This window comes from Hyperolius riggenbachi, chromosome 6, assembly GCF_040937935.1.
Source record: "Hyperolius riggenbachi isolate aHypRig1 chromosome 6, aHypRig1.pri, whole genome shotgun sequence".
Lineage (NCBI taxonomy): Eukaryota > Metazoa > Chordata > Amphibia > Anura > Hyperoliidae > Hyperolius > Hyperolius riggenbachi.
Genome location: NC_090651.1, coordinates 57,697,890 through 57,716,254, shown reverse-complemented (window position 1 = coordinate 57,716,254; position 18,365 = coordinate 57,697,890). Strand labels below are relative to the sequence as shown.

General features: G+C 41.9%; 1 protein-coding gene across 2 annotated transcripts in view; it reads left to right on the top strand.

The window, feature by feature from the left end:
* ATG4C (autophagy related 4C cysteine peptidase) overlaps positions 1-18,365 on the top strand; it is a 72,414-nt gene that overhangs the window by 40,436 nt on the left and 13,613 nt on the right. For both annotated transcript variants that reach the window (XM_068239334.1, XM_068239335.1), the window contains exon 10: positions 9,572-9,691. In XM_068239334.1, the coding sequence (XP_068095435.1) occupies positions 9,572-9,691 (120 nt within the window). The remainder of the gene's footprint in view (positions 1-9,571; positions 9,692-18,365) is intronic.

The window sequence follows — 18,365 nt, the reverse complement described above, 5'->3', positions numbered from 1 at the left end:
AGTTTCTTCTAGACGTTATATGAAAGCTCTATTAGTGGGAAGAAAAGGAGGTAAAATTCATTTGGGTGCGACCGGTAAGTTTTATGGCAGAGCATCAAAGCTGTGAAGTGCAGAATTGTAAAAAATCGCCTGGTCTTTAAGGCGATATAAACCTGTTGTTATCAAGAGGTTAATTTAATGAGACCTCCGTGAAAGAAAAAGAGGTGCTCCTGTGACATGATCATGGAAGTGGTAAAGACTGGACAACATCATTTGGGCCTTTTGCATGGGAGGGTTTTTGTTTTTTTGGAGAGGAGGGGGTGGTAACTAAACAATTGCAGAATCTAATGTAAACCAATTATAATGGGCTACTGAATCTTAGCAGGGCCACATATATTGTTTTTAAAGATTCCTTACTTAAACAAACAAATATTTTAGAGGATGCAAACTGAAAGATTTCAGCAAATGGCTCAGGTGTACAGCAATAATCTATAATAATACTACTTCACCTCATTGCATATTGGCCAGTCATGCAGACATACAGTGGGAAGCAAAAGTTTGGGCAACCTTGTTAATAGTCATGATTTTCCTGTATAAATCGTTGGTTGTTATGATAAATAATGTCAGTTAAAGTGGACCCAAATTAAAAATACAAGATTTCAGAAATAAAATCTATTTTCTAAATTATAATAATAAATAGCAGCCTTTTTTAAGCTACATGATGACAAATATAAAATATTTTACAATTATTGGAGAAACCCCTCCCTTCCTTTCAAATTGCCGGGATATTTCCTGCAAACTTGTGGAGTAGATGGTGTCCAGCAAAGGAGGAATTGCTAATGGCTGCCCCCAGTATAATCCTAGTTAAGAAAAGAGAAGGGTGAAAAGCATGCACTGAAATGATCATAGGTTTGAATGAGTGTTTATTTATCTTTGTAAGTGTCAGAGTGCTGCAACTAAATATTTTTAATAAAAAAAATGTTTTTTGAGAAGTGAAATGAGGTTTATTGGATTTACAGAAAGTGTGCAATAATTGTTTAAACAAAATTAGGCAGGTGCATAAATTTGGCCACCACAAAAAATAAATGAAATCAATATTTAGTAGATCCTCCTTTTGCAAAAATAACAGCCTCTAAATGCTTCCTGTAGATTCCAATGAGAGTCTGGATTCTGGTTGAAGGTATTTTGGACCATTCCTCTTTACAAAACCTCTCTAGTTCATTCAGGTTTGATGGCTTCCAAGCATGGACAGCTCTCTCCTTTTTTTTTTTTTTTTTTTTTTTTTTTTTTTTTTTTTTTTTTAAACTCACACCACTGATTTTCAATTATATTCAGGTCAGGGGACTGAAATGGCCATACCAGAACGTTGTACTTGTTCCTCTGCATGAATGCTTTAGTGCCTTTTGAGCAGTGTTTAGGGTCGTCGTTGTCTTGTTGAAAGATGCAGCCCCGGCGCAGCTTCAGCTTTGTCACTGGTCCCTGGATGTTGGTCTCTACAATCTGCGGATACTGAGTGGAATCTAAGCGCCCCTCACCTTTGACAAGATTCCCAGTCCCTGCACTGTCCACACAGCCCCACAGCATGATGGAACCACCACCATGTTTTACTGTAGGTAGCAGCTGTTTTTCTTGGAATACTGTGTTCTTTTTCTCCATGCAGAACACCACTTGTTATGCCCAAATAACTTAGTTTCATCAGTCCACAGCACCTTATTCCAAAATGAAGCTGGCTTGTCCAAATGTGCTTTAGCATACCTCAAGCGGCTCTGTTTGTGCTACGGGCAGAGAAAAGGCTTCCTCTGCATACAGCATCTCCTTGTGTAAAGTGCGCCGAGTGGTTGAACAATGCACAGTGACTCCATTTGCAGTAAGATGATGTTGTAGGTCTTTGGTGCTAGTCTGTGGGTTGACTCTGACTGTTCTCACCATTTGTCGCTTCTGTTTATCAGAGCTTTTTCTTGGTCTACCACTTTGAGCCTTAACTCGAACTGAGCCTGTGGTCTTCCATTTCCTCAATGTGTTCCTAACTGTGGAAACAGACAGCTGAAGTCTCTGAGACAGCTTTCTGTATACTTCCCCTAAACCATGATGGTGAACAATCTTTCTTTTCAGGTCATTTGAGAGTTGTTTTGAGACCCCAATGTTGCTACTCTTCAGAGAAAATTAATAGGGAAACTTACAATTGACACCCCTTAAATACTCTTTCTCATAATTGGATTCACCTGTGTATGTAGGTCAGGGGTCACTGAGCTTACCAAGCCAATCTGAGTTCCAATAATTAGTTCTAAAGGTTTTGGAATCAATAAAATGACAATACCCAAATTTATGCACCTGCCTAATTTTATTTAAACAATCATTGTGCACTTTCTGTAAATCCAATAAACTTCATTTCACTTCTCAAATATCACTGTGTGTGTCTCCTATATTTAAATGACATTTTTTATGGTAACAACCAACGATTTATACAGGAAAATCATGACGGTTAACATTGTTTCCCAAACTTTCGCATCCCACTGTATATAAATAGTTATTACGCCGTAATATACCTTCTGTCCGTTAACCTAGAATGAGAAGCAATATATTGTGGGTAGAAGGTACTTGCTATATTCCCTGCCATCTGACAGGAATAGAAAGTACAGCATAGAAAGAGGAAATGGGATAAAGAGAAAAAAAGTCAATCCGAGGTGATATTTAAACATTTACAACGTAGGTTGAATGTTTTACTGTCTCCAATCAGTGGCAGCCTATTAAGTGTCCCAGACTTAAAATACATGAACTATTGACCTTTTTTTAGATCTCTTCCCTGAGCTCAGAAGTAGAGATGTAGCGAACTGTTCGCCCGGCGAACATCTCTGGAGCTCTTACTACTTCCGGGTCGCACTGACCCGGAGTAGTACGCCTGCGCTGCCCGGCTGAGCGCGTCCTAGATCGCGCTCCTGTTGCCGGGCACTCTCTGCGCATCAGCGTGACGTCATTCATGACGTCACGCACATGCGCAGAAAGTGCCCGGCAACAGGAGCGCGATCTAGGACGCGCTCCGCCGGGCAGCGCAGGCGTACTACTCCGGGTCAGCGCGACCCGGAAGTAGTAAGAGCCCCAGGGATTTGGAGATGTTCGCCGGCGAACGGTTCGGGAACCGTTCGCCACATCTCTGCTCAGAAGTTGTATTCTGCCAGGAAAACTTTTATGGCTGTAAATTGATTATCACTGATGTTTACTATATTCCCAACAAGCTACCGTCAAGAAGCTGTCACTTTCATGCCTAGAAATTAACTCTTTCAGGCAGCAAAATTAAAACAAGTAAAACAGCATGGTTATGTATATGTTTTGTACTGTACATCTATATATGTTTATCTCATCATGTCACATGTTGCCTCGGGTACACTTTGAAGGCTCTTTTCCACTAGCAATTGCCTAATGCAAATGCAAACAATTGCGATTATGCATTTATCTTTAATCTTTGAAGCGCAATTGCACTTAAAATCGCTCAAAAAGCGATTGCAGTTCACAAAAAACATATTGTGAAAATGGAAAATACTTTCAGCGATTCCCATTTTAAAGTAGCAACAATACGATTTAAAAATCGCTAGCGTTTTATGACTTGAATTGAATCGCGTTCGGTGAAAAAGAGCCCTAACGCTGTTTTATTTCTGCTGCACTTAATGCATATAGTATTATTTTGTCTTAGTCACTGTAGTTGGTAGTTCTTTTTAGTCTTTATCAGAGGAGTTCTGGTAAACACCCTAAAATCTCATCCCTCTCTATAACTTATTTATTTTATTTTTTTATGTCTTTCCCAAACTCCTAACTATTCATGCCTAAACTTTCTTAAAAGTTCTTTTCCAAAAACCCCAGAATACAGTTTTAGTATTCCTGGCCCTTTAATTTTGTCCAACTGAACAGATACTTTCGGTAAACCTTGGCGCTATGACTTTTGCAGCACCACGTTGATCCTGACAGTGACGGATTGACCCCAGCGGAGCCATGTACATTTGACTACAGCTCAGAGTCTTCGCACTTAGATTTGCAAATCTAATTAGGTAGAATCACACACATTATCCCGTTTAAACATTGCTTTCAGGACGGCATTATCCGGGCGATGGAATTTAGATGAAATTATTTTCTTTAATCTGCGGGAGGGTGTGGAGGAGTCAAGAAACTTGACTCGGAAAACACTTGAAATATAACTTCAGCAAGAATACCTGGAGCAGGTGCCAAATGTAAGCCTTGACAGGCAAAATAAACCATTTCCAGGATTTACTGGGCACATCTTGATGAAGTGAAAGGGAAGAGACTGGAAATTATGCCCTTAGTGAAGTAAATAGGGGGAATGTAGTTAAAGCGGATCCGAGATGAAAAAATAACTATAACAAGTAACTTGTCTATATATCTTATCTAAAGTTTAGATAGTTTACACAGCAAATCTAGCTGCAAACAGCTTTAATAGAAAATGATTATTTCTTCCTGTGATACAATGACAGCAGCCATGTTTTGTAAACATTACACAGAGGCAGGCTTATCTGTATGGAGTAAAAAAACCTAATCCTCCCTCCCCACCCTCTGCCTCTGAAATCTCTGGCTAGTAATACCTCCCCCTCCTTCTGCCCAGACTGAGCTCCCATGAGCCCTTGCTACTGTCAAGGCTCTCTGAAAACCTGTGGGTGTGGCTTACAGTATTAAAACAAAAACAAAAAAGTATTTGGCTTGAGGATTGCCCTATAAACAATAGGAAAGGAACACAATTATGCAATGAGTAAAAGTTCATCTCGGATCCACTTTAAGGTGGCTGTTAAAGGGAACCAGAGACGAAGCCCCCTCATGTATTTTACCATATATATCAGTAAGAACATTAGAGAAAACCCTTACCATGCTGTCTGTTTCGTCCTCACTGCTAAAAGTGTCTGTTAACAGCAGTCACAAGAATCCCAGACTGAGCAATTAAATCTGGCTTTGCTGGGAATGATTATTGCTGAGTCATTATAGCAAAGCCACAAGGGGGCAGGCTTGGGCTTGAAATAACACCACAGGAGACAGACTTAGCTATAATCTTTCTGTAGCAAAGCTAGACGGAGCAGCCTGACTTCTCAGTCGGGGGTTCTTATCAGACGTGATAACAGTCAGATTACACAGAGAACAATGAAACAAAGGGCAGATTAGGTGTTTACTATCATGTTTCCACTGATTTATAAGGTAAAATACAAGAGGGTGCTTCATCTCTGGTTCTCTTTAAGTACTTAGAAGAAGTTTAAAGCTGCGATGCACATCTAGCTTCGTACAGCAGTGTCGGGGGGGGCTTATCTAATGAGCTGGTCCCGATTTTGTTATTTCTGAAACTTTAAGCAAACCTGAAGCAAAACGAATCTTATCAGATAATGCATTGTATGTATAGTACAGGTAAGAAATAGAACATTAGTAGCAAAGAAAAGGGTCTCCTATTGTTTTCCAGTAGAGTAGGCGTTAAGAAACGTCAGTTGTTATCCATGCAAAAGAGCTTCTCTGAGCTCTCCGACCCAACTTGGGTAGAAGACATTCCTGTTTTCTGAAGCACTTATACATCAAATAAATCGCGAGAGACCGCTTGAGATCAGGCTTTACTGCAGGGAGGTTCAAATGGTCATTAGTTCTGCTCTGTTTTATAGTTTAAAATGTGAGTGTGGTTTATAAACTGCAAATATTCCAGAATGATGCAGCGCTAGAATAGTAAAATTATTTCCTTGCTACTATTCCTTATCTGTACTGCACATACAATTCATTATATCATTTTTTTTTCTCTTCATGTTTGCTTTAAAGGACCACTATAAAAAAAACAACAACTGTAAAACTTAAAATGCAGGCCTATGTATGTATGTATGTGTGTATATGTATGTATGTGTGTATATGTGTATATATATATATATATATATATATATATATATATATATATATATATATATATATATATATATATATATATATATATATATATATATATATATATATATATATATATATATATATATATATATATATATATATATATATATATATATATAATGTGTGTATACCGTATATTCCGGCGTATGAGACGACTTTTTAACCCCGGAAAATCTTCTGAAAAGTGGGGGGTCGTCTTATACGCCGGGTGTCAAGAACCGAGTGTACGTTCTTGTGCCAGGCAGAGCTTTAAATGACGTACCGGGTATGCAGCCAGCCCAGGGCGGAAAGGTCCGTTTGCAAAATCTGTTTCAATTCAAAGTTTACTGCAATCCCGGATAACATCTTGCGAGCAGCCGCTCGCGTGGATAGCAGGGCAGCTTCCTGGTTCGGCGGTCAACTGACTGTAACGTGTGCGCTCACGCTGAAAGAGATTGCCGGAGGTGGAACACACTGAGTAGTGGAGCGCATACGTCACAGTCAGGTGACCCCCGAACCAAGAAGCTGCCCTGCTATCCACACGAGCGGCTGTTGGCAAGATGTTATCCGGGATTGCAGTAAACTTTGAATTGAAACAGATTTTGCAAACTGACCTTTCCGCCATGGCTGCATACCCGGTACGTCATTTAAAGCTCTGCCTGGCACAAGAACGTACACTCGGCGCCTGACACCCAGTGCGACCCAGATGGATCTTTCCCCTGACTGCAGCACCCGGTATGTAATGTAGAGCTCTGCCTGGCACAATGTACTATAGGCATAGCAAGCTTTGCCAGTTCTTAAAAAGCACAGCCCGATCTCTTTTCCCTCCCCTGGATAATTGCAGCACCCACCAGTAATGCCAGTACTAGGTTCTTATTTTCATTTTGATGTGAGGTGCAGAGGATGTATACAGGGGTGGGCCAGGAGGATGGAGGCGGCATGTTTTGAAGAGGGGTAGTCTTATACAGCGAGTATATCCCCAACTCTATATTTCAACTGGAAAAGTTGGGGGGTCTTCTTATACGCCCAGTCGTCTTATACGCCGGAATATACGGTATATATATTATAGTACATTTCGCCCCAGAGTGAAAAGCACTATCAATTACTGGTCCTTTTTCTCCCTATTTCATTGTCACTTACACTACATAATACAAATCTTGGCAGGTTTTGGACTAGTCCTTATGGGGATTTTCATGGTTTTATTTATTTTCAAAAACATTTACTAAAAATAAGTTTGTTTAGTCCAACTGCCCAAATGGTGTGCAAATGAGCTGGCCAGCATTTTTTGTATAGATCATTTTCAGGTAGTGCTTTTGAAAAGAATAAAGTAAATTCTGAGAATATCACTTAAGGAGATGGACTAGTCCAAAACCAGACAGATTTTTACTACCTACTATAAGTAACTGCAACATAGGGGGAAAAAATAATTTATAGTGCTTTTTGCTCTCTGAGAAAAGTACATCTTATTTACATATGTAAGCATAACTTTTACATTTTACAATTACATTTTTTACAGTAGTGATCCTTTACCAGAGCTGACGCGATCTGAAGAATCTATCCGTACCCGGGGCTTCCTCGAGCCCCATAACCACGTCTGAGTCCCTCGCCATCCTCCCGTGGTCTGCCGTTCAGCCACAATCAGCCCCGGTAATGGGCTCAGTCAGGTCCAGACTGATGCGACTGAAACAGTTACCGGGGCTGATTGGCAGACCACGGGAGGAGGGCGAGGGACGCACGTGCTTATGGGGCTGGAGGAAGCCCCGGGTAAGTATCGATTCTTTAGATTGCGTCAGCTCTGGTTTACTTTTACTAATTGGTGTTGGGGTAAAACATGCTCTGGATGATCTTTGCTGTTCTGGGGCCAGGTCCATGATGGAGATAGTCATGTACAGACCTGGCCCAGTGTTAAGCCTGGTACACACCTTCAATTTTGATTGGCCAATCACTGATCAATTTTATCACCTCCATGTTGTATGAGAGTTTACACAATCTGTCCATAATATTCAAAATCTCTTGATCCTCGTACTTCATGGAGGTGGTAACTTTGGTGAATAAAAAAATCAAGGTGCGGGCTTTACATTTTTTTTTTTTTTTAGGTACTGTCAATCACAGTTTGGGTGGAGGGGTTAATTTATTCTATCTGTCATAAAGCCTTAAAGGGAACCTGAACTGATTAACATTATTTAAAATAAAGACATGATGTACTGTAGCTGTAAATGAATATTACAGACTTACCTCGCCGTCAGTTCCTCTCAGAAGCTCAGCATTTTCTTCTCATAGTGATCCCTTCTAGTTCTGACAAGATTTTGTCAGAACTGAAATATACCAGTTGCTGTCAGTTATATTATCAGCTGCTGTCAGTTACAACTGAATGTGCAAGGTAATGTCCATGCTTCACTATGGCTCAAGTGGGCGATATAACAGTTTAACAGTGTGCTGACCAGAAAGCTGTTATGGGGTAATGGCCATTTTCAAAATGGAGGACAGAGAAATCCATTGATCACAGCGGACAAACAGGACACAGTAGAGGAGAAAGAGCTTGATGAGTAGACTACACGGGAGGTATGTATGAAGTGTGTATGTTTATTTTGACTTTTAATTTTCAGTTCAGGTTCTCTTTAAAGGCCACTGTAGTGAGAAGAATATGGCTGCCATACTGCTGACCCTCTGCCTCTAATACTTTTGACAATAGACCCTGAACAAGCATGCAGCAGATCAGGTGTTTTTGGCATTATTGTCAGATCTGACAAGATTAGCTGTATGCTTGTTTCTGGAGTTAATCGGGCATTACTGCAGACAAATAGATCAGTAGGACTGCCAGGCAACTGGTATTGTTTTGAAGAGGATCTGTAACCTCAAAAAATCCCCTGGGGGGTACTCACCTCGGGTGGGGGAAGCCTCCGGATCCTAATGAGGCTTCCCACGCCGTCCTCTGTCCCACGGGGGTCTCGCTGCAGCCCTCCGTGCAGCCGTGGCGTAATATTTACCTTCCTGGCTCCTGCGCAGGCGCTCTGACGGCTGTCGCCTCCGAACTACACGGAAATACCCGATCGCCGTCGGGTCTGCTCTACTGCGCAGGCGCAAGTTTCCGGCGCCTGCGCAGTAGAGCGGACCCGACTGAGATCGGGTATTTCCGTGTAGTTCGGAGAGGAAAGCGGCCACAGCGCCCCCGCTGGAGCCAGCAAAGGTAAATATTGAGCTGACAGTCGGCACAGTCGCCGGCTGTTCGGAGGGCTGCGGCGAGACCCCCGTGGGACAGAGGACGGCGTGGGAAGCCTCATTAGGATCCTGAGGCTTCCCCCACCCGAGGTGAGTACCCCCCAGCCGATCTTTTTCATGTTACAGAGTCTCTTTAAGGAAAATAAATATGGCAGTCTCCATAACCCTCTCACTACAGTTGTCTTTTTAAATGAAGGCTATGCAAGTCCAGTTCAGACTCTTCTCTAGCAAAATGTTTACCATTTTGGACATTGGGAATAACCTCTGAGAGGCTGTTATTGCTGTCTATGCATCTCGTGTAACCTGGGCTTGTTCTCAAGGCTACAGGAACTAAGGGATGGCAGATGCAAAAATGCCACAGGTTCTAACTTTGCTATTTTAAATTTTTATGTATTTTTTTCATCATTGTTCCCTTTTTGGTGAAATGTACCCTTGTTTCTAATAATGCTTTCACCTTTTTTTTTTTTTTATAACTTTGTAGTCATTCCATTGCCCGTCTCCAAAGAAAATGCCCTTCAAAAAAATGGACCCAAGTTGCACAATTGGATTTTATTGTAAAAATGTGCCGGACTTTGAGAAAGCTGTGGAGGAGATTACCAAGGTCTGTGTCTTTTTTTTCCTTTTCTATGAAGTTGTAGCATGTTTGGCATATCTGAATGACAGTTTTGTTTTGCACATATTTTAGCACACTTTCTTTGTTTATTAGTTGACTAACTGGTTTTGTAGTGCTTACTTACTGACAAGAAGGAGCTACTGGATGCACCCAGTCATGGATGTTAATACATTTATTGTTTAAAAAAAAAAAGTATAGACATGCAATAATTAAAGGATACCCAAGGTGACATGATGACATAGATATGTGTATGTACAGTGCTTAGCATACAACTATGCTGTGTTCCTTTTTTCTTTCTCTGCCTGAAAGAGTTAAACATCAGGTATGTAAGTGGCAGTTCCTGTCTGAGTCAGGAATGGGTCAGACTACAGTGCGGCCCTCACTGATCAGAGCTTACAACTATAAAACATATTTCCTAGCAGAAAATGGCTTCTGAGAGCAGGAAAGAGATAAAAAGGGTCAATAGTTCTTAGATTTTAGCTCTGGTATACATCAATGAATGTGTCATTGAGCAAAAACAAAACAGTGAAAACCTAAAAAGTAGATTTAAATATAAAATAAATCTGTGGAATTTCTTAAGTCATTTTTAGGAGAAGGAGGATAGATACAATTGTTTATTTCATTCGTTTATTTTCACCTCTGGTGTCCTTTAAAACATTGTTTTGCTCAGTTAATGCAAATTTATCAGTTGTGATAAAGTTGTGGAAAAGCACAATACAAATAAAGTCTTGTAACTAGCTGTGTCTTTAGATAGACTCACAATCTAATCCCTGTTATAGTCCCGTGTTCCCTTAAGCGTCATATCACCCTACTGCTTCAGATGTGTATAAAAAAAATTCTCTGAATCTTTGGAAGAGGTGTAAGGGGAAAATGGATTAAAAAGCAGTTTTATAGCATATCATGTGCTATAGTACTCATAAAGACACTTCCTTTGACGGAGACTAAGGTTTCAATCCTGGTTGGGGTCCAATACCTAACCAATGAGGAGTCCCTGGGCAAGAATTCCTAACGCCCCAAATGCCTACCAGGTTGGTTTACTGAGCGGTACGCAGCGGTTTACTGAGTGGCTGCAGCTGTCTTCATCTACCCATGTGCTTCCAGTCCCATATGAGAAAAGAGCTATTCAAATGTTATTTTACTTCATGGATGGGTCAGTCAGCAAACACAACAAACGCCAACAACAATAGTAGAGCTTACAGGTAAAGTGCAAAAGGTGCAGAATCCACAGATGTATTAGAAAGATTACTGCTAGTTCCCCCTCTTCCTCCCCTCCTCCCCCCCCCCCCCCCTCCCCCAAAGAAAAAAGATTGCCCTCGCCATATGAGTCTAGAGGTAGGGCAGAAAGGGAGACGGAAACGCTGTATATGAGGTGTCATTGAGGACTTGGTTAATAACTGGAGGGAATACAAAGAAAAGGTGGGTTTTAAGGGTGCGTTTGAAACATTATGTATTGTATTGCAAAGTAAAACTTGGAATATTTTATTTTCCTTTCTTGCTGCATTCCAGTAGGTGGCGCCATTGATATAGCAATTTCTTCATACTCAATGATCAGTATTAATATGCAAAATGATTTTTTTTTTCCGTATTTGCTATTTAAAACTTTTTAAATTCTCCAGTCACCTTTCTGCCTGTTGTCTCTTTTCACTCTAGTAAAAGTCATGGGGTGAATGTATCGTTTGGATTAGACCAACAATCTCTAAATCATTTTTGTACTTTCTAGCGACAGTCCCTTTTAGTTAGTCGTGTTTTTGTTTTCTATTTTTTATTTTTTCATGATTTCTATTTATTTATACATCATTATATTTGCAGCATTGTTGTCAAGCTTTCTCTGCTATGCTGGTGAGCTGAGAGGGAACCGGTCTTGAGAGACTCCACAATACATTAAAATACTGAGTTTGACTCCCCTGTTTTAAGCATTTCAACATGCTTGTCATTACACACACAATATTTATATCACGTTTCTCTCCTGGTCGACTCAAAGTGCCAGTAGGCAGAAGCAGTGTTAAGGAGTCTTGCCCAAGGTCTCCTTACTTAATAGGAGAATAAATAGGTGCTGGCTTACTGAACAGGAAGAGCCGAGATTCAAACCCTGGTCTCCTGTGTCAATATAGTAGCATTAGGTTGAACAATGCTATGGTAGATGTGTCCTGCCACCTCCACATGTACAAAAAATGGGAAGCAATGAGTAAAAGCTGCATAAAGGTGCCCATACACTCGTCAGATTGGCAGCAGATAGATAAGAAATGCATCTGATGATCTATCTGATGCGTTTTTAGAACATTTTTTACCAGGATAGAATTCCAATAGATTTCAGTTTGAAATCTATTGAAATTCGATCTGATGGCATTTTTTTGCCATCAGATTTCCATTAAGGCCAATGCAACCTTATAAGCAATCTCATCAGATCGACCTAAATTTTCCACCCTGCAAGTTCGATGGAAATCCATCAAAATCGATCGAAATCGGCCGTCGATCGGTCGATTGGCCAACCGATTTGCAATCGATTGATCGATCGGGATCGATCGGTCAGAAAATCAGCTGAGTGTATGGGCTGCTTTAGGCCTGGGGCCTACTAGGGTATTTGCAGCTGTACTTTGGGATCGCATGTAACCCCACTCACTAGCACAAAGTGTCATCGGAGCTTCTCTCTTTAGAGATGAAGAAGCACGGATAATATTAATTTTAGAGCACTTTTGTCCCTGGAGATTCAAAGCACTGTGACTGCGATCTGCAGACTCAAAAGGCTCAGCAAACCAGGAGGGTTTTTAGTCTTTTCTTAAAGCTGTCCAGAGAAGGAGCCTCTCCCACTGATTGGGGAAGGGGCTGCATTGGAAAAGGCCCGAGCACCAAATATTTTTAAGTGGATCCTGGGATTAACCAAGTGTGTCTTATTTGCAGAGCGGAGGGTGCATGGAGGGGCATATACTTCCAATAGATCCGCTGTGTACTTGACACTAAGTGCAAGGGGGTGGGGCTACGCTCTGAAAGCTGGCAAAAATTGACCTTGGGAGACCTGGCAGGTAGTTCAAACTTTATTTAAAACGGGCAAAAAAAAACTCACACAAACCTCAACTGCTACAGTGGCAGCAGTAAATTGTACAGTGCTTGCAATCACAGCTGAAAAGGCTGAAAATCAAGCCGGAAAACCATGTTAAAAATGCTACACAAAGCGCTTGTGCCTTACCAATCGCAAATGCTGCTTTCAGTGGCCTTACTTTTGGAGATAGTGGATGCTGTGGAAAATGTATAGATAGGCATGTTTTATGGATAACAGGTAAAGTTATTCTGGCCACACATTGACAAACGTTTATTCGTGATATGCTTGAGCTGGTGGTGAAGCATCACCGAATTAAATTTGATCACCCAATCAGCTGCTAAAAAATAAAAGCAGGATCCTTTGACAGCATTCTTCAAAACAAACAAACCATGTGCTCTTGCTGCTCAAACTGCAAGGCCAAGCCACCAGGGAGTCAACCAGTCCACACCCGGATTCTCCAAGAGTATGTAAGAGCAATGTCCAAATAGAAGAAAGACTGGGGCCCACATGCAATTCACTTTTTCTCCATAGTTTTCTCCCAGGTGATATTTTTAAACTTGTCAATAAAATGCCTTTTAAGCCCCCAGAAGGCAAGAATATGCTCAAAATAATTTTGATAGTACTTTTTCACCAACTTTTTGGTACTTTTTTATTTGAAAAGTACTGGAAATGTATTTAAAATCAAAGATGAAAAATTATCTCTTAGGAGAAAACTCAGGTGAAAAAGACAATTGCATATGGCCCAGGGTCTCTAATAAATCCGCAAATTTTGCATAAATCCAGGTAAAGTACCATAACCACTAAAAAAAACTCCTTTTAGTAGTCAGAACTTTGGGGAAGAGAAACAGAGTCAACCCTAACAGGGACCTTGCTTAAAGAGAACCTGAGATGGGATTTAATTATGTTAGTGGGGCACAGAGGCTGGTTGTGCACACTAACACCAGCCTCTGTTGCCCCATGGTGTGCCTCCAGGACCCCCCTGCGCGCTGCTATACCCTTCGCAGTGCTAGCAACACACAGCGTGTCGCCAGCACAATGTTTGCCTATGCCGTGTCTGTTAGCGCTGCTCCCCCGCCTCCTCTGTATCAGCACTACCCGCCCGCGTCCCTTCCCTCCCGCTGATTAGAGGGAAGGGACGCGGGCGGGTAGTGCTGATACAGAGGAGGCGGGGGAGCAGCGCTAACAGACACGGCATAGGTAAACATTGTGCTGGCGACACGCTGTGTGTTGCTAGCACTTTGGAGGGTATAGCAGCACGCAGGGGGCACATGGAGGCACACCATGGGGCAACAGAGGCTGGTGATAGTGTGCACAACCAGTCTCTGTGCCCCACTAACATAATTAAATCCCATCTCGGGTTCTCTTTAGGCTTTAAGGTTATCACAGTGAAATTTTGTTATTTGTGGTACACTTACTTCAGTGTTTAGCTGCACTGCTTGAAAATATTGACGATCTGATGGATGACTAGGGGTGATCATAATCATAATTACAAGTAGCACTTACTGGCTTCGGGAGAGGGGGGGTTAACTTACCCATGCTGCCGCCTATAGCTGATGCACTCCATTCACGTTCCATGGCACGCCAATGCTTCCTTCATTGAAGGTGGAAGCGTGGGGTAAGTTAACTCCCCCTCTCCCATGGACAGTAAGTGCTACTCGTAATTTTGATTACGAGCAACCCTATGGATGACGTCTGTTGATAATACATCTGCTACTGGTGGAGGTGCCACTTCTTCAGGTTAATACAGTGCCATATATGTAGAGCTCTGTCAGCATGAGCATCTCTCATATTTGATATGAGAGGTACTCGCCCAGACACAGCTCTAAATACAGTATAAGGTACTGTGTTGACCTGAAGAAGAGGGCCAGTGCCTATGAAATGCATTGTCATTTTTAAAGGGAAGATCCAAGCTTGCTAAAAACAGAAAAATCTACTTATCCAGGGCTTCCTCCAGCCGTCCTGTGCCCTTGCTGCAGCTCTGCTCCCAGCCACTGGCCTGGGGTTACCTCCAGTGTAGTTGCCAATACGCATCTACTGCGCCTGCGAGAGAGCTACTCTCGGTCGTGCTGACATCATCTGGAGTGTTCTGCGCAGGCGCAGAACTACTGTGCCTGCGCAGTACACTCCAAATGGCATCAGCGTGATTGGCAGCGGCGCTCGCACAGGCGTAGTAGAGGCTGACCTGGCAAGGTCGGCATCTACACCGTAGGGGACCCAGGGCCACCGGCTGGATGTGGAGCTGCAGCGAGGGCACAGGATACCCAATGATACCGCACCATTGGGCTCCTGGTCTCTCTCATTCTTCTAGACTTCTAGAGGTTACTAGTAACCACCAAGAATTACCCCTTTACTGTATGCATACACTATGCAATTTGTGGTAGGTCAGGTATATATGATCAATGTCTCCCAGATTTACCTTGGCTACCACCTTGCACAAGTACATACAGTGGGGAGCGAAAGTTTGGACAACCTTGTTAATTGTCATGATTTTCCTGTATAAATCGTTGGTTGTTACGATAACAAATGTCAGTTAAATATATCATATAGGAGACACACACAGTGATATTTGAGAAGTGAAATGAAGTTTATTGGATTTACAGAAAGTGTGCAATAATTTTTTTTAAACAAAATTAGGATTAGGCAGGTGCATAAATTTGGGCACCACAAAAAAGAGATGAAATCAATATTTAGTAGATCCTCCTTTTGCAGAAATTACAGCCTCTAAAAGCTTCCTGGATTCTGATTGAAGGTATTTCGGACCAGTTCTCTTTACAAAACATCTCTAGTTCATTCAGGTTTGATGGCTTCCGAGCATGGACCGCTCTCTTTAACTCACACCACAGATTTCAATTCTATTCAGGTTTGGGGACTGAGATGGACATTACAGAACGTTGTACTTGTTCCTCTGCATGAATGCCTTAGTGGATTTTGAGCAGTGTTTAGGGTCGTTGTCTTGTTGAAAGATCCAGCCCCGGCGCAGCTTCAGCTTTGTCACGGATTCCTGAACAATGGTCTCTAGAATCTGCTGATACTGAGTGGAATCCATGTATCCCTCAACTTTGACAAGATTCCCAGTCCCTGCACTGGCCACACAGCCCCACAGCATGATGGAACCACCACCATATTTTACTGTAGGTAGCAGGTATTTTTCTTGGAACAGTGTGTTGTTTTTCCTCCATACATAACGCCCCTTGTTATGCCCAAAAAATTTAATTTTAGTTTCATCATTCCACAGCACCTTATTCCAAAATGAAGCTAGCTTGTCCAAATGTGCTTTAGCATAGCTCAAGCGGCTCTGTTTGTGCTGTGGGCGGAGAAAAGGCTTCCTCTGCATTACTCTCGCATACAGCATCTCCTTGTGTAAAGTGCGCCGAATGGTTGAACGAAGCACAGTGACCCCATCTGCAGCAAGATGATGTTGTAGGTCTTTAGTGATGGTCTGTAGGTTGACTCTGACTGTTCTCACCATTCGTCGCTTCTGTTTATCCGAGATTTTTCTTGGTCTGCCACTTTGAGCCTTAACTTGAACTGAGCCTGTGGTCTTCCATTTCTTCAAACTGTGGAAATAGACAGCTGAAATCTCTGAGACAGCTTTCTGTATCTTTACCCTAAACCATGATGGTGAACAATCTTTGTCTTCAGGTCAATTGAGAGTTGTTTTGAGACCCCCATGTTGCTACTCTTCAGAGAAAATTAAAAGAGGAGGGAAACTTACAATTGACCCCTTAAATACTCTTTCTCATAATTTGATTCACGTGTATGTAGCTCAGGGGTCACTGAGCTTAGCAAGCCAATTTGAGTTCCAATAATTAGTTCTAAAGGTTTTGGAATCAATAAAATGTTAACAGTGCCCAAATTTTATGCACCTACCTAAATTTATTTAAACAATTATTGCACACTTTCTGTAAATCCAATAAACCTAATTTCACTTCTCAAATATCACTGTGTGTGTCTCCTATATGATATATTTAACTGACATTTTTTATCATAGCAACCAACAATTTATACAGGAAAATCATGTCACTTAACAAGGTTACCCAAACTTTTGCATCCCACTGTAACAGATGCAATTACAGTAGAAATCTAGTCTCAATACGGTTTCTCAGGGTCGTTCCCAGTTTACCAGTTCCAGTTCAATCACTATTGCCAGACAGTAACAGTTCTTGTCCATTCAGTGGTGTATATCTCAGTTGTGTCTTTACAAGTACCTCAAGGGAACATGAAAAGATAAAAAAGGGGGGGGCACAATAGTGTAGTATGCCTTTAACTCAAGTGCACCTCCACCTTCATCTCAAAGATATCACTTATCAAGCACCCAACAACAGTAATGCCAACCGCTCACCAGATGGAGATGCTGCCCAATTACAAACAGCTCACAGCGCTTGTGTCATAATCCACATGTCCTCCTCTGGGCTGCCCCATTCACCCTCAACGACTTCTTGGTGGATATTCCCTCATAAAAAGCAGAAACACAATAATGGTGCAGGACTTCCAGTTATGTTCCAACCTCCACCATGAACATCCCTCAATGGCAGTGTACCTCCCTTGTAAATCAATCCACCACACCGTGATATATTCCACTAGTTTGGGCCACCCAGGTGTCACTGAAATTCGCACTCACCAAACTCTTTGGCTGCTCAATCACAAACAGCACTCTCACATGTGGTTATATCAAATAACAATCAGATCCTGGATCCTCCCCCCAGCAGAAAACGTCCTCCTTAAAAACTAAACATACGCTTCCATAGCGCAATAAAAGACTTTTAATAGGTTAAAAGAAATGTGATATCACACTCACGTTTTCACAATATTAAAACAGCTTTGTACAAATCATTCCAGCGTCCTGGAAGCAATCCTCTAGACCTCCGTGTGCCGTCCTAAGCTCCGCCCAACGCGTTTCGTCACATGGACTCATCAGGGGCTAATGATAGGACGGCACACCGGAGGTTTTATCATCATGATTCTCCAATCACCATCAGCGCCGTCTGTAGCCTGTGTGCTGCGTATTACGTATAATCGTCTGTCCACTTAGAAACTACAGTACCCAGAATCCCTATGTCCCCACCCACCTGACTCTCCGTATCTTCAATGGGGAACCTATCCGGCAAAACAAACTGCATTACCCATCATGCTGATCTTTAGCACGGAACCCTCCCTTCGTTCCCCGGCTTCATTAGGAAGTCCACGCCCCATAGTCCTCACCTTAGTTCTCGGGTAATCCTAGCAGCTCTCCGCCCACTGGCTTACAACAGTGCTGATGTGTTACCACCTAGGAACGCCCTCCAAGCTAGCTTGCCCCGGTCCTCCTCCCTCCAAACTATAAACTACGCCTCACGTAAATATATGTGTTAACCCTTACCCTCTGTCCCGTGCAAGCTGTTGACACTGAGAGGACCTTCCCAGATGTCAATAACTGTAATACATATTAAACATCACACCTTATATAAAATAAACTATAAAGTGCTAGCATCTATACAAATCTCCATCTGCCACTTCTGTTCAGTACAATGTGTACATTGCATTCCAATTGAGTGTCAATTATAGTGGAACATATTACGTGTCAATTAAGTTTCAGTTATAGTGAGACATACTCTTAACCCGCACCCCACTACTTCCTTCATCCCT